This window comes from Lithobates pipiens, unplaced genomic scaffold, assembly GCF_037356315.1.
Source record: "Lithobates pipiens isolate NorthernLeopardFrog02 unplaced genomic scaffold, aLitPip1_a1.2 Scaffold_1, whole genome shotgun sequence".
Taxonomy (NCBI): Eukaryota; Metazoa; Chordata; class Amphibia; order Anura; family Ranidae; genus Lithobates; species Lithobates pipiens.
Window position 1 is genome coordinate 127,520,522 of NW_027507685.1, and position 14,641 is coordinate 127,535,162.

At 43.1% G+C, this 14,641-nt stretch overlaps 1 protein-coding gene across 5 annotated transcripts; it reads left to right on the forward strand.

Annotated features, from left to right (window-relative positions):
• The first annotated feature begins 4 nt into the window (after positions 1–4).
• PQBP1 (polyglutamine binding protein 1) lies at positions 5–14,251 on the forward strand. 5 transcript variants are annotated; one of them, XM_077476378.1, is made up of 7 exons: positions 5–90; positions 4,309–4,392; positions 4,486–4,597; positions 8,390–8,490; positions 9,389–9,541; positions 9,623–9,680; positions 13,975–14,251. In XM_077476378.1, exons 2-7 carry the CDS (start codon positions 4,326–4,328, stop codon positions 14,129–14,131), a joined length of 648 nt encoding a protein of 215 aa, XP_077332504.1. In that variant the 5' UTR covers positions 5–90; positions 4,309–4,325; the 3' UTR covers positions 14,132–14,251. The 5 variants fall into 5 exon arrangements, with proteins under 5 accessions (XP_077332504.1, XP_077332493.1, XP_077332484.1 ...); XM_077476367.1 differs by having other exon boundaries at positions 26–137; positions 4,312–4,392; XM_077476358.1 differs by having other exon boundaries at positions 27–137.
• Positions 14,252–14,641: the final 390 nt, after the last annotated feature.

A 14,641-nucleotide genomic window follows, 5' to 3' on the forward strand; every position in this document is an offset into this window, starting at 1 on the left:
CGTGGAACGCAGCGCGCTTTTGTTGGGTCATGATGTCATCAAGCTGCGCCGCCGGGTTTTCAGGGCCTGGAAATTGCAGAGTGGGAGCTGGTGAGTCGTCCGTAGTCCGCTCGCCCGGTACACGCACACAGAGGGAGGTCAGTGTTGCTACTTGTAGTTCACCATTAGTAGAGGAGTGGGGGTTTCTGCCTATGGTGGCAAACTCGAAATCAAATGCATGCAGCTGAATTATTTCATTTCATATTGTATTGGAGAGTCGTTAGAGGCGCCCTTCTGTGTTATTCATTCTAATCCTTCCTATTGAGGAATGCACAATGGTGTCACTGGCAGGGCTTGTAGTGATGCAGAGATGATCTGCTCCCTGAGTCCCCTCACACCTAACCCCAGCCTAACCTTTGTTTTCTGCCCCTCCTCATATCATAGGTCAGCTCCTCACCCTGACTCCGAGATAAGCTGACATGAGGAAAGAAAACCGATGGGAAGTATATGAAAACAAAACAACTTAAATTGGAACTTTAGACAGAAAATAAAAGCGTTTGTGCTGTGTCATTTGTCCCATTGTAATGATGTAATATACCTGGTTGATCTTGTGTGTGCTGACCACGGTAATCATGGCTGCTGATCCATGATACCGTGGTCAGTTTACATGCCTCCATCATCCCACTCTCTGCTCTGAGTCTCTCCTCTCTCTCCCTGCCTGTCCGTTCTGAAGCTTGTGGTGGGAATGAATCTCCTTCCTGCCCCTCTCCTCCTGCTGCATCAAAAGCACGTAGAAAGTGCGATCAGATCCACGGTATTCCAGCCCCCCCCCAAAAACAAAGTAGAATATCGATGGGCTCGGGTATGTTCAAAATCCTACCTGCCTGATCCCATCAGGAAGGCTACACTCCGCAGCGCTAATCACAGGCAGTAAGACATTTTCCAGTCCGTAGATGCACAGATCGGAAAATGTTTCACTGCCTGCGATTAGCCGTGTCGTCTTTCTGCTGGGGTCAGGCATGTGGGATTTCAAACACACCGAGCCCATCTCTAAGGTAGAACATGCTGCACTTTTCCTGTACTGGGATGCAGGAAAATGCATCAAAAACGCCAATCCCCAGTACAGTGGGGAAAAAAACAGGAAATTAAAAAAAACACAATGCATCTGGAAATGTAAATTAAATCATGCATGCAGAAGTGCATCCCTAACGTGATTTTTGTGGTGTGAACCAGCCCTGAAAATATTCTAAATAACTGCCACCCCCTCTGTTTTATCAAGATCAAGTACTGTGTGTCCGTTTTTTTTTTTTTTTTTACAATTCTAATCCTGAATACTTTCTCTCACAGCACTGATGTGCGGTCACGTGACCTTCCTCTGCTGGCCGGCTGACGTTAGAGGGTTATCTCGGCCCCTCCCTATGCATTCCTAAGATCAGGAATGGAGAGAAGAGGAATGTCACGTGACTGCACATCGGTGCTGTGAGAAAAGGTATTTAGGATTAGAATAATAAAAAATAAAAAAACAGACACAGTAATTTAGATCTTGGTAAAACAGAGGGGATGGCAGTTATTTATTATCCTGACTTTACAACCACTTTAAGTCCTGCTAGATGACTTCAGGCTGGTCCCTTTTGCAGGTATGTCAACCGGGCAGTAAAACTCCAGAATATGATATTAAACCATGTTGCCTTCCAACATATAGTTATATAAAACATTAATAAGTGCCTATACTGCTTAAAATCCAGTAATACACTGTCTCAACCTGCTCTGCACATGCTCAGTTGGTCTTCATTTATTGGCACTGCTGAATTTGTAGAGGTCGATCTGATGAAGGCCTTAAAGTAAAATTAAACCCTGCTATCCTTTACAGCCAAGAAAGCTGCAACTGCCATATTGCTGCATATGTGATCAGTTATGACACCAGCCGTTTGACAGTTTGGTTGAGCACACAAGAAAATGGGACAGTTGGCATTTCCAACATTCCAGGAATGTAACAGTTTTTTCTTTTAACTAATAAATGGGTTTAGTTCCACTTTATGATTAACTGCTGTTCAGGTGTTTTGGGCTTCAGCAAAATGGCCACCTCCAGCGATATTGCGTTGGACACTAACTGACACTTTCGACCGTGGGAACCAGTGACACTAATACAGTGATCAGTGCTAAAAGATATGCACTGTCACTGTATTAATGACAATGGCTGGGAAGGGGTTAACATCTAGGATGCTCAAAGGATTAACTGTGTGCCTAGCCAGTGTTTTACTGTACTATGTATGCTGCTTTTACTCAGGGAAGTGATGGATTTTATTCCCTGCTTTGCATATGCTATGTTTACATAGGAAGATCTCTATTTTGTATTACTGCCCGATTACTGGCAGGTGCTGGACATCCACTGGCTGGCAACTGTAGATCAGTTTCTGCTGTGAGCAGACGCAGGAGAAGCAGCCCGCTGATGGCGCGCGTGCTACCCCCTAGGCAGATGTGCGGAATCATGTGTATATATACGTGATTCTGCGCAGGTGAGGGGCGCCCTGTAGCAAATCTGCTATAGGGCGGTCCTTAACTGGTTATCTATTGCTATTTTAGGTGTGAAACATTTTTAAGGGGAAGCAGTCAATACATAGAAGCTGGGCACTCGGATGTCAGCGGCCAGCAATGAGCTCAAGGACACTGCGTCGCTGGACTGAAGGTGAGTATAGTTCCGCTTTAACTGTTTCTTATGACATTCAAGGCATTTTGTGAATAACAACCATGCTGCAGGCGAGATTAGGCTCCACAATCACATCTCAGGTGCTGGCTTGACTCGGCTCCATCAAAGCAACCAATTTACTGGCTACAAGAATGCCACACACCAAGATGCAAAATAATATTCTTCCTTTTATTAACCACTTGACGACTGCAAGATGTCGTATGATGTCCTTGGCTTGCAGTGGTTATACTAGGATGATGCCTGCAGCTACAGGCATCATCCCGCTATCAGAATTTTCAGCCAGTGATTCTGTTTTAGGCAGAAGTTATTCATTTCTTCACTACTCAGCCACTCAATCGCTTCTGCAGGCAGTGGACTCGAGGTTCCCCCCACCGCTGCTTTTCTTGGGCTCTCCTGTCTAGCCCAGAAGCACTGCCGCCAGCGGCGACGGCTGCACAGACAGAGGAACTGACATTGTTCCTCCCTTGCTGTGACAAGGATTTTGTCACTTCCAATTTCGGCTCTTTGTTTAACGGATAGGAAAACGGCCAATCAGACTGATCTGTGTCTGATCGGCTGCGTTGGAGGCCAGAGGAGAGATTTGGGGTCTAATAGACCCAAGATCTCTCTATAAAGAGGACCTGTCAAGGCCCATGCTTTCACAAGGGATTTTGTTCATCTTGTGCTTCCGTAAAGTATAGCTAAAGGAAAAACCTTTTCCCCTTTTTTTTTTTTTTTTTTTTTTTTTTTTTAAGGTTTGGATAGATTGGAGATGAAGTAAACCTGTCTGTCCCCCATTAGCTAAATTCATCTTTTATTTTTGTCCTGTTTACCATTATCCTTGAAAATGAAAGTAAAAGAATAATTCAAAATTTTTGGTAGATCTTGTTCCCAGAAAATGAACTGAATGGAAATCCTCCAATAGATACACTAGTTATGGTGATCTGGGGGGCCCAAAGAGATTTCCTATCATTTCCTGTTTGGCTATGGGACAGCAAGTGAAGGCAACTTTCCCAAATGGGACACAGATGACAAAAAAAAAAACCTGACGGGGGTTATAACCCTTCCTTACTCTATCCGAAATGCAAACATAAAGTGTTGCCTATAGTTGAACTTTAAAGCTTATTGCACAGAGATGACTCGCTGTTGTCTCCCACAGGATGCCGGTCCAGAGCAAAGACATGTAGCTCATACTGGAGCTAGTGCATGTTGACAGGAAATAGCTGACAGAGATTGGATGAGATCAGCAGCACTGAGGTGTATCTAAAAGGGTCAAAGCAGTATTTTATAGGAAAAAAATGGTTTATTAAACTTGGTTCTTTAGCAAACTCCATGTCATCCAGTCAGGACTTGGAACTAATTTAATATAGTTATAATGGTGATAATTTATATGTGTAATCACAGGACTTGTACTGCAGCAAGACTCTGACTTCGTATGGGAACATCATTTTTAATTTAACCCAATCTCTGGCTGGCGTCAGCTGAAACATACCATTACAAAATTATCTCCATTTGAAAGACCCTGGAAGAGAATACGATCTGTGTTCTATCTTTCCAAAATCAATGTAATGCTTTAGCTTACGCTGAGCTTTACTCATTGGTCTGAAAAAGAGAAATCTCACAGTGAATGTTTCTTTCTCTAGCAGGTTAGTGGTCCAAAATGCCCCTTCCATTGACTCTTCAGGCTCGATTAGCCAAGAGAGGGATTCTGAAGCATGTGGAATCAGGTGAGTGGATGTCTGCTTGTATCATTTTTAATATCTACACCTGACACTATATAGACTCTTCTCACTCAATTCTTGTCTGCCATATCTGCTTAGAACCAGCAGAAGAGGTCATCGCAGAGGATTATGATGACGATAATGTTGATTATGAGGCAACCCGGATAGAGAATCTTCCTCCAAACTGGTACAAAGTGTTTGATCCAGACTGGTGAGTCCCAGCTGCTGCTTATTCTGGCTGACTTGTGTAACGAGTTGGTTAAAAGCCAGTTCACATTAGCCTGCATAATAAATACAGAGTTTTAAGCCCCTTTCACATGAGCGATCCGATCTGCCTGTCAGTTCTTCAGGCGAACCTGATCGGACCCTCCAGTCTCGTCTATGGAGCAGCAGATGTCAGCAAACACATGTCTGCTGACACCCGCTGCAACTCGATCCGATTCAATCTTGTCTGCCAAAAAATAGACGGATGAGGGACCTATTCCCCATTCATTTGGCGGGTCGAATGAAAAAGGACAGACGGTCCGTTTCCATCTAATTGCCCCATAGACAAGAGCGGACCTGTCACCCGCCTGCTCAGCAGGGATCGGCAGAGACATCCAGCGCTGAGCAAACGGATCATGCTTCACAGAGGCACCAATGTGAAAGGGGCCTAACTGTCCAGACAGCTGTCAGAGTGAGGCCTGGCAGGGAGAGGTGCCCATGCGGTGACCAGTGGTATCACCCAGTGCTCTGTGGAAAAATGCAACATACACTGAGCAAAATTTTATAAATCCATGTTTGCCCCTATTTATCATGAGCTGAACTCAAAGATCTACAAATTTTTCTATGTACACAAAAGGCCTATTGCTCTCAAATATTGTTCACACATCTGTTAGTGAGCACTTCTCCTTTGCCGGGATAATCCATCCACCTCACAAGTGTGGCATATCAAGATGCTGATTAGCATCTTTAGCATGATTATTGCACAGATGTGCCTTAGACAGGCCACTCTAAAATGTGCAGTTTTACTGGGGGTCCGAAAACCAGTCAGTATCTGGTGTGGCCACCATTTGCCTCATGCAGTACAGCACATATCCATCTCATAGAGTTGATCAGGTTGTTGATTGTGGCCTGTGGAATGTTGGTCCAGTCCTCTTCAATGGCGGTGCGAAGTTGCTGGATATTGGCAGGAACTGGAACACTTTGTGGTATATGCCAATCCAGAGCATCCCAAACATGCTCAATGGGTGACATGTCTGGTGAGTATGCTGGTCATGCAAGAACTGGGATGTTTTCAGCTTCTAGGAATTGTGTACATGGGGCTGTACATTATCATACTGCAACAAGAGGTGATTGTTGTGGATGAATGACAACAATGGGCCTCAGGATCTCGTCACAGTATCTCTGTGCATTCAAAATGCCATCAATAAAATGTACCTGTTCGTTGTCCATAGCATATACCTGCCCATACCATAACCCCACCGCCACCATGGGCCCCTCGATCCACAACATTGACATCAGCAAACCACTCACCAACACAAAGCCAATGTACAGTGAAAGCCGGGATTCATCCGTGAAGAGAACGCCTCTCAAAAGTGCCAGACACCATTGAATGTGAGCATTTGAACACTCAAGTTGGTTACGACTACAAACTGCAGTCAGGTCGAGGCTCCTATGAGGACGATGAGAATGCAGATGAGCTTCCCTGAGACAGTTTGACAGTTTGTGCAGAAATTCTTTGGATATGCAAACCGATTGTTGCAGCAGCTGTCCGGGTGGCTGGTCACAGACTATCTTGGAGGTGAAGATGCTGGATGTGGAAGTCCTGGGCTGGTGTGTTTACACGTGGTCTGCAGTTGTAAGGCTGGTTGGATGCACAGCCAAATTCTCTGAAATATCTTTGTAGACTGCTTATGGTAGAGAAATGAACATTAAATTCAAGGGCAACAGCTCTGGTGGACATTCCTGCAGTCAGAATGCCAATTACACGCTCCCTCAAAACTTGTGATATCTGTGGCATTGTGCTGTGTGATAAAACTGCACATTGTAGCGTGGCCTTTTATTGTGGCCAGCCTAAGACACACCTGTGCAATAATCATGCTGTCTAATCGGCATCTGGATATGCCACACCTGTGAGGTGGATGGATTATCTCGGCAAAGAAGTGCTCACTAACACAGATTTAGGCCGGGTTCACACCGCTGCGATGCGGGAACGCCGCGAATCCGCGGCGTTTTCCCGCATCGCATTACTCCCGCCGGCAGTTCACACTGCCCTATGCGGACCGCTGGGAGTGTCAATGATATGTTAATGACACCCCCAGATCCGTCCGCATATCGCAGTGCGATCTGCCGACTCGCACAGGAATCGGATCGCATGGTGTGAACCCCCATGCGATCCGATTCTGTTGCGGACCAAAAAAAGGGTCCCGTGCGAGTTTGCTGCGGGAGCGATGCGAATTCAGCCATACTATCTGTATGGCTGAACTCGCAACGCTACGGAGATCGGATGTGATTTGCGGTGCGAATCACATCCGGATCTCCCCCCGCAGCAGTGTGAACCCAGCCTTAGACAGATTTGTGAACAATATTTGAGAGAAGTAGGCCTTTGTGTACATAGAAAAAGTCATAGATCTTTGTGTTTAGCTCGTGATAAATAGGGGCAAACGCAAAAGTGTTGCGTTTATAATTTTGTTCAGTGTATATAGTTACATACTTAGGTTGAGAAAAGATACAAGTCTATCTAGTTCAACCAAAAAATCTAAAAATCTTACAATCCTATATTCACAGTTGATCCAGAGGAAGGTGAAAAACTCCAGCAAAGCATGATACAATTCTTCCTGGTCCTCCGAGAGGCAATCAGATTTTCCCTGGATCAACTTTATCTATAAATGTTATTACCCAGTTATGTTATGTACATTTAGACCCCTTTCACACTGAAGCGTCGCTAAAGCACTAGCTGTTTTTCCGGTGCTTTAGCGATGTTTTAAAGTTGCTTTTCGGGCATTAGCGGGGTGTATGTTTGTTTTGTTTTTTTAAGGTAGCGTGACCTAAAAAAAAGGTAAAAAGGCCCATTTTGCGGTGCTTTCAAACCGCTTTTAAGGAGGTGCCCATTCATTTCAATGGGCAGTACCACCACAAAGATGCTGCCCGAGTGTGAAAGTACACATTGCAATGAATGGGAGGTGCTAAATGCCTGAAAACTGCTTTAGTGTGAAAGGGGTCTCGGGAAAGAATCCAGGCCTTTGTTGTTTGCTTTAAAGCTGGCCAGAACCACCTCTACATATTTCTGCATGGCACCATATATCAGACTGCCATTGTGGTGTAAACCAGAACACAGATAACAATCGTTTGGAATGAACACTTGCAGTGATCTGCATAGAAGACTGACTACTATAATGTCAGAGGTCCTTAGGAAGTGCTGGCAACCGCGAAACGTGTAGACAAGCTTAAGTTAATGCATGTTCTGGATGCTTGTCATGTACTTGATTGTTTTTATTATGGCATCTTTACATGATTTTAAGGCTTTGTATAATAAAAGGAGCTCCTGTTTTAATTCTTTTTGCTATGGTATGTATGGTTCCCCAGTGGCATACAACTAAAAGTTCCCATAAATGTAGGAATTTTCTATTGACTATATGGGATGATGCCCTGGAGACCTCTCTGAACTGAAAATAAATCATCCTCCCATCTTTTCAATTATTATTGCAGTAGATACACATATCCTTCATATTCCACAATCATTACAAGATTAGACAAACAAATAACACAGGGAATATACCTACACTAATACCAAGTTAAAACAACGTGTACAATGCCTTTTTAAAGATGTTTTTATATTGGTGTGTGTGTGTATATATAGGTTTGTTATAGGGCTGGCATCTTTCTCTGTTAGTATACAAGAGAGGACAGTTGATGTACCTAGGCTGGTATCACAGATGATCAGAGAAATATTTGTGTTCAGATTTGTGATTTTTATTTATTTTTTCTCTCCCCCCCCTTCTCCCAACTCTCCTTAATTCAGGGGCCTCCCTTATTACTGGAATGTGGAGACGGATATGGTGTCCTGGTTGTCTCCGAATGATCCCACTGCTATTATCAGCAAAAGCACATTCAAACACAAAGGTGATGCTCTCTGTATGTCGTTGTTTGTGAGGCGTCTCGTGTATAGAAATTGGGGTTTTTATTTTTCTCCTTCATCCTTTCCTTTCATCATACTCCATTTTCTTCCTCTTCTTTCCATTCCTCCCTGCTTCTACACCCTTTCCCAGCTCTTCTCTTGAAATTCTCTTCTCCATTTCTCTGGATGGAAGCGATTTGCATTTTTTTTGTAAACATGTATTATTGTTATCATCTTGTCTTATTTGTGTATACACTATAAGAGAATTTAGAAGAACGATTTTTATTTTATTTTTTATTTTTTGCATGCTAGTCCCATCTCGAAGAAAGTGCCATATGTGGTACAAAAATTCTCATATGACCGAATACAACTTCCCACGTATATGTGGCTAGAGTCTTTGTCTTGTCTGTGGTTGCACTTTGTTTCTGATCATGCGCAGACTTGCTCATTCAATTGTGATAGGGCGATTACTGTACTAATGAAACAACATACCCCTTCAGAAATTTTCATCTGAACAGTCCATACCGGCTCTCAAAAGCAATGTTCTATTGAAAAGAAAATTGAACAATTTGTTCTAAATACAGATTTTCGAATAGTGTGTATTAGGTTTTAAAAACCACAGAAGTAGTCACTAACATCCATGTTTACTTATGTGTGCTATATAATATAATATAATTTTTCATCTTCAAAGATTTACTTACACTGCTGTTTACATTCTACTGTTGCTCTTCAGCCAGTGTTTGCAGTGCTGGGTGTTGCAGGATGTGGATATCAACTCATATTGACATGCTTCCTTTTTATTTTATTTTTTTCAGTGTGTTATATTAAAACACATATTTTCTTTCTGTCAGCCTATATCTCTCATGGGTAAATATGTTTATCTTCCTGCCTTTCAATCTCCAGAATCCGAGGAAAGGTTGGAGCGGTCTGATAGACTGGAGAGGCCAGAGCGGTTGGAACGGTTAGATCGGTTGGAGCGGGTTGAGAGGGAAGAGGTAAAAGAGAGAAGACACAGCCGAAGGGATGAAGTGGCTCCTTATCCTAAATCTAAAAAAGGTGACACAGCTGAGCAATATTTCCCAGTTTGGACGTAATACCAGCTTCCTTGAGATTAACTGATGTGTTTACTCTTCCCAGGGAGGAAAGATGAAGAAATTGATCCCATGGACCCCAGTGCTTACTCTGATGCTCCAAGGTAACTATATACTGTACATATCCTCATCATTATGATCATTCTTCTAATTACAGCAATGAAAAAAAGGATTAAAGAAAGAGGTTCACTTTTTAATATACCCTCCTCCTCCAGTAGCATATACTGTACAGTACTTGCCTACCTTAATGCGGTATTTAACCCAAAGCCAAATATATATTGCAGCTTACCAATCATTAGATGTGGTTGCTGAATTAATTTATTTTATTTTAGCCTTTTTTTCCTTCTGTTTTCACCTGGTGATCTGGCCAGTAACATACCTCCTATATTAGCATGTCCAAAGGAGCAGTGAAGGCACCTTTGGACAGCTGCATTTCAAGTTTGGGCGCAGGGGACTGTTAGATGAGCTAGCAGATTTGGATGCACTAACAAATTGAAGCTGAATTCTAGATAAGACTTATAATCAGTTACAAAAACGTTTTGTTTTTTTGAGATCAAAAAACGTATCCTCCTAAGCACCCCTGTCGGTGGTTAATGGTTTGTCTCAACCATGTAACTGCTATATCTGCAAGAGATCTTGTTCTTTTGAAAAACAACCGACTGAAAAAATGGGTTTTACCCAGGTGGGAAAGAAGAGGGGAAAAAAAAAAAAGGAAAGAAAGCCTAAAAAATAATGATGCAGCCATCACATCTAAGAATTGGTAAGCTGCAATATAATCAACGTTTGCTTTTGGGTTTAATACTGCTTGAACTCTCTCACCACTCTGCCATTAAAGTATAATTAAAGGAAAAACTTTTTTCTTTTCTTTTTTTTTGGATAGAGTGGGGAGGGATTAGAAAACCTGTCAGGTCTTTATTGCTGTTTGTGCCCCTGTTAGGCAGTGTCATACTCTCTATTTGTCCTGTTTACTGTTTTTCATTGAAATAAGTAAAAGAAAATCCCAAATGTTGGGTTGACATCAGAACACTAAGGCCGCGTACACACGGGCGGACTGTTCGCCCAACTTTGTCCGTCCAACAGTTTCGGCAAACAGTCCGCTCAAAATTAGCATGGACGGACATGGCCACACACGACGAACGAACAGTTTGCTGAAACCGTGCGCGATGACGTGAACGGCACGTACGACGGGACGAAAAATACGACGTCCTATACACTGCATTATAGCTTTCGGCGTGAAAATCCTTTCTGAGCATGCGCGCAACTTTGTTTGACGAACAAGCCTACACATGAGCGGACTGTTCGCTGAAACAAGGTTTCAGCGGACAGTTTTTCGGAAATTCCGAAAAACCTTGTCCGTCCAACTGTCCGCTGAAACTGTCCGCTGAAAGCCCACACACGAGCGGACTGTCCGCCCAAACACTGTTCAGCGGACAAAGTTGGGCGAACAGTCCGCCCGTGTGTACGCGGCCTTATAGGACAATTTCCAGTGAGGACACTAGTTCTGGTGACACACCAGGATTCCCTCACTTTGGAGACCTTTCCTCTCACATCCTGTTTTGGTTATGGGACACAGATAGCGTTGACGGGGTTATAACCCTCTCTTACTCTATCCAATGTAAAAAAAATAAAAAAAAGTTTTGCCTTTAGTGACACTTTTACAACAGAAGTATATCTAGAGCAGCATATATGCCAACGAAGACCATTAAAAACCCAACTTTTGCCAATATTTGGATAGATTAGGAAGAGTTACAATCTCTCAGGTATTCTTCAATTGCTGTCCATCTTTTGCGTAAAATCTGTCTCCTTGTGAAATGACTGCAAACTGAAAGTCATATTTACATTAAAGTTGGATCTGGAGAGATGAGTTACTCACTGGTTTCTTATAGCTCATAGGAACTGGCATATAGATAAAGGTCTGTCTCTTTTCACTCCTCCTGCTAAGAGGTTTCATTAACCATTTACATTGGACCAATTAGTAACTTTACAAGACTCCAAATTAATACATTAATTCTACAAATTTTCTGTCACCTTCCATATATATATATATATATATATATATATATATATATATATATATATATATATATATATATATATATATATATATATATATATATATCAACAGTATCATTTTACAAAAAAAGTACCTTTTTAACCACTTCCCATCCAGGGTACGTCCGGCGACTTCCTTGACTTTGCAGGGATATATCTGAATGATGGCTACAGCTACAGGCATCATTCAGATGTCGGCTTTCTCAGCTGGCTAATCCCTACACCATAAGAACTATCATAGCGGTTGTTCCCCAACACCCCCCCCCCCCCCCCACTACTTGATCGTTCTCTGCTTCCATCGGTGAGTCAAACACAGGATCCGCCGGCCCCCGGATGGTGATCATAGAGATTTTCGGCGGACCAGATGGTCACTGGAGTCTCTATGAATGTTCAGAGGCTGGGCGTGATGTTATGACGTCACACCCGGCCTCCGCATTTAAACAAATGGCGCCACCTCGGCTGAGAAGCCAAGATTATTTATTTATTTATTTTTTGATTTCAGGCTTCCCAGCCTAGAGGTGAGATGTGGGGTCTTATTGACCCCATATCTCACTGTGAAGAGGATCGATCATGCCATATTAAATTTTTTTTAAAGTGCCCCTGTCCCTGTGAGCTCGCACGCAGAAGCGAACGCATACGTAAGTCCCGCTCGCATATGAAAACGGTGTTCAAACCACACGTGAGGTATCACTGCGTTAGAGCGAGAGAAATAATTCTAGCCCTAGACCTCCTCTGCAACTCAAAACATGTAACCAGTAATTTTTAAAATGGGGATTTTTAAGTACCAAAGTTTGGTGCCATTCCACGAGCGTGTGCAGTTTTGAAGTGTGACATGTTAGGTATCTGTTTACTTGCTATAACTTCATCTTTCACATTATGCAAAAAAAATTGGGCTTTAACGTTTTGTTTTTTTAAAGCATGACACTGTTTTGTTTTGTTTTTTCCCCCCAAAAAAGTGTGTGAAAAATTTACTGCGCAAATACCGGAATATGTTTTGGAGGTTCTATGTAATTTTCTAGCAAAAAAATATGAATTTTACATGTAGGAGAGAAATCTCAGAATTAGCCTGGATGGAAAGTGGTTAAAATATCAAAGGCACAGAGGTAATCTCCATCACACAGTGCCCGATGTCAAGCCAAAACTCGTTGGCTACCAGATTTAAAATTGGCTGGAGATTATGAGGAATGACAACATTCTGCCAATGTTCACGGGTTCATTTTGCCGGTGTGCAATATATCCTGTGTAGGAACTTAAGTTTAATTAAGTGATCTTTTAGCTGACACCAAGTGAGTGAAAGGGACATGCCACCTATTGTCCCACTCCTCTCTTCCCAAATCCGGAACCTCTGTCACGCATTGCTCCCTGCACCTGGTTACCAAGGGGGGGAAGAGACCAGAAAAAGTTCTTTCTATAGTTCTGATAATGTTTTTTTTTTCATGGGTTTGTCCAGTATAATGGAAGTGCTAAATTTACATGGTACTAAGCCTGCATGCATTAACCACTTGCTGCCCACCATATAGCAAAATGACGGCGGCAAAGTGGTTTTAATATCTTGACCGGACGTCGTATGACATGATCAGGATATTAAGCCGCTGCGTGCCCCTGGGGGCGTGCATCGCGGCGATCGTTGTAGCGGGGTGTCAGTCTGACACCCCGCAACTATGATCTCTGTAAAGACCACATGATGAGCCATGTCCAATCACGGCTGATCACCTGTCAGACGTGAGTAGACGGGGTCTGTGCTGATCAATTATCAGCACAGCCCCCCCAGGATGCCCACACTGGACCACTAGGGATGCCCAGCACCAGGTATGCCGCCCTAGACCACCAGGGATGCCAGTCAGTGCCCACAATGGGCATCTCTGATTGGCAAGCATTATTGTTTGGAACCGATTGGCATCCATCGGTACAATATAATACAATGCCGCCTATCAGTGCTCATCCATGCAGCCTATCCATGCCAATCCATGCCAATTATCAGTGCCACTTCATTGGTGCTACCTCATCGATACCCATCAGTGCAGCCCCATCAGTGAAGGAGAAAACTTACTTACTTACAAAGTTTTGAAACTGAAGAAAGCTCTAATTGTGGGAAAAAAGTTATAAAAATTTCATTTGGGTACAGTGTAGCATGATTGTGCAATTGTCATTCAAAGTGCAACAGTGCTGAAAGCTCAAAATTGGTCTGGGCAGGAAGGTCTTTAAGTGCCCAGTATTGAAGTGGTTAAACATGATAAATATATCTGACACCTGGGCAATTTTGATGCATCTCATATGTGATGCTCTCTCTGTTCTGCATTATACTTTGCATTTTGAGCTTGCCTAACTCTGTTTTCTGCACTCCAGGGGTACTTGGTCCACAGGACTCCCTAAAAGAAACGAGGCCAAAACTGGAGCAGACACCACAGCTGCAGGACCCCTGTTCCAACAACGACCATATCCCAGCCCAGGAGCTGTGCTTAGAGCCAACGCCGAGGCGTCCCGCGCTAAACCCGTGGAATAGGAATATCTGCTGGAGTGCCGTTCTGTGTTTTCCTACCCTGTACAGTTTTCTGCTTGGAAGTTTAGTGTGTGTGTGTGTGTGTGTGTGTGTGTGTATAAAATAAACTGTCTTTTTATTAAACATTGGTACACGTGTATATTAAGAGAAAGTGACTGTTTCCAGTGGCAGCTCAATTCCAGGTGACTTATTTAAAGGTCAGTCACAAAATTTAAGAGCAACTTAAGGGTACCAGCAATGTTCAGAGGACATGGACGTTCTGAGTTCAGCACAATTCTATCAGTTAATTGTACCCTGAGTTTTATAGAATTCACTGATACTTCAGGATCCTTCCATGTTCTGCTGGGTGTTAACACCACTTTTGGGGATTTTCCCTGTCCACAAAAAGACAGTAAGGAGCTTTCAGTGGGTTGTTATTGCAAATACATGGCCTGAGTATTGGCATAAGCCTGCAACTGATGCTCCCAGAACACAAGGTTACTGACAGAAAGGCAGCACACTGCCTTGTTGCTC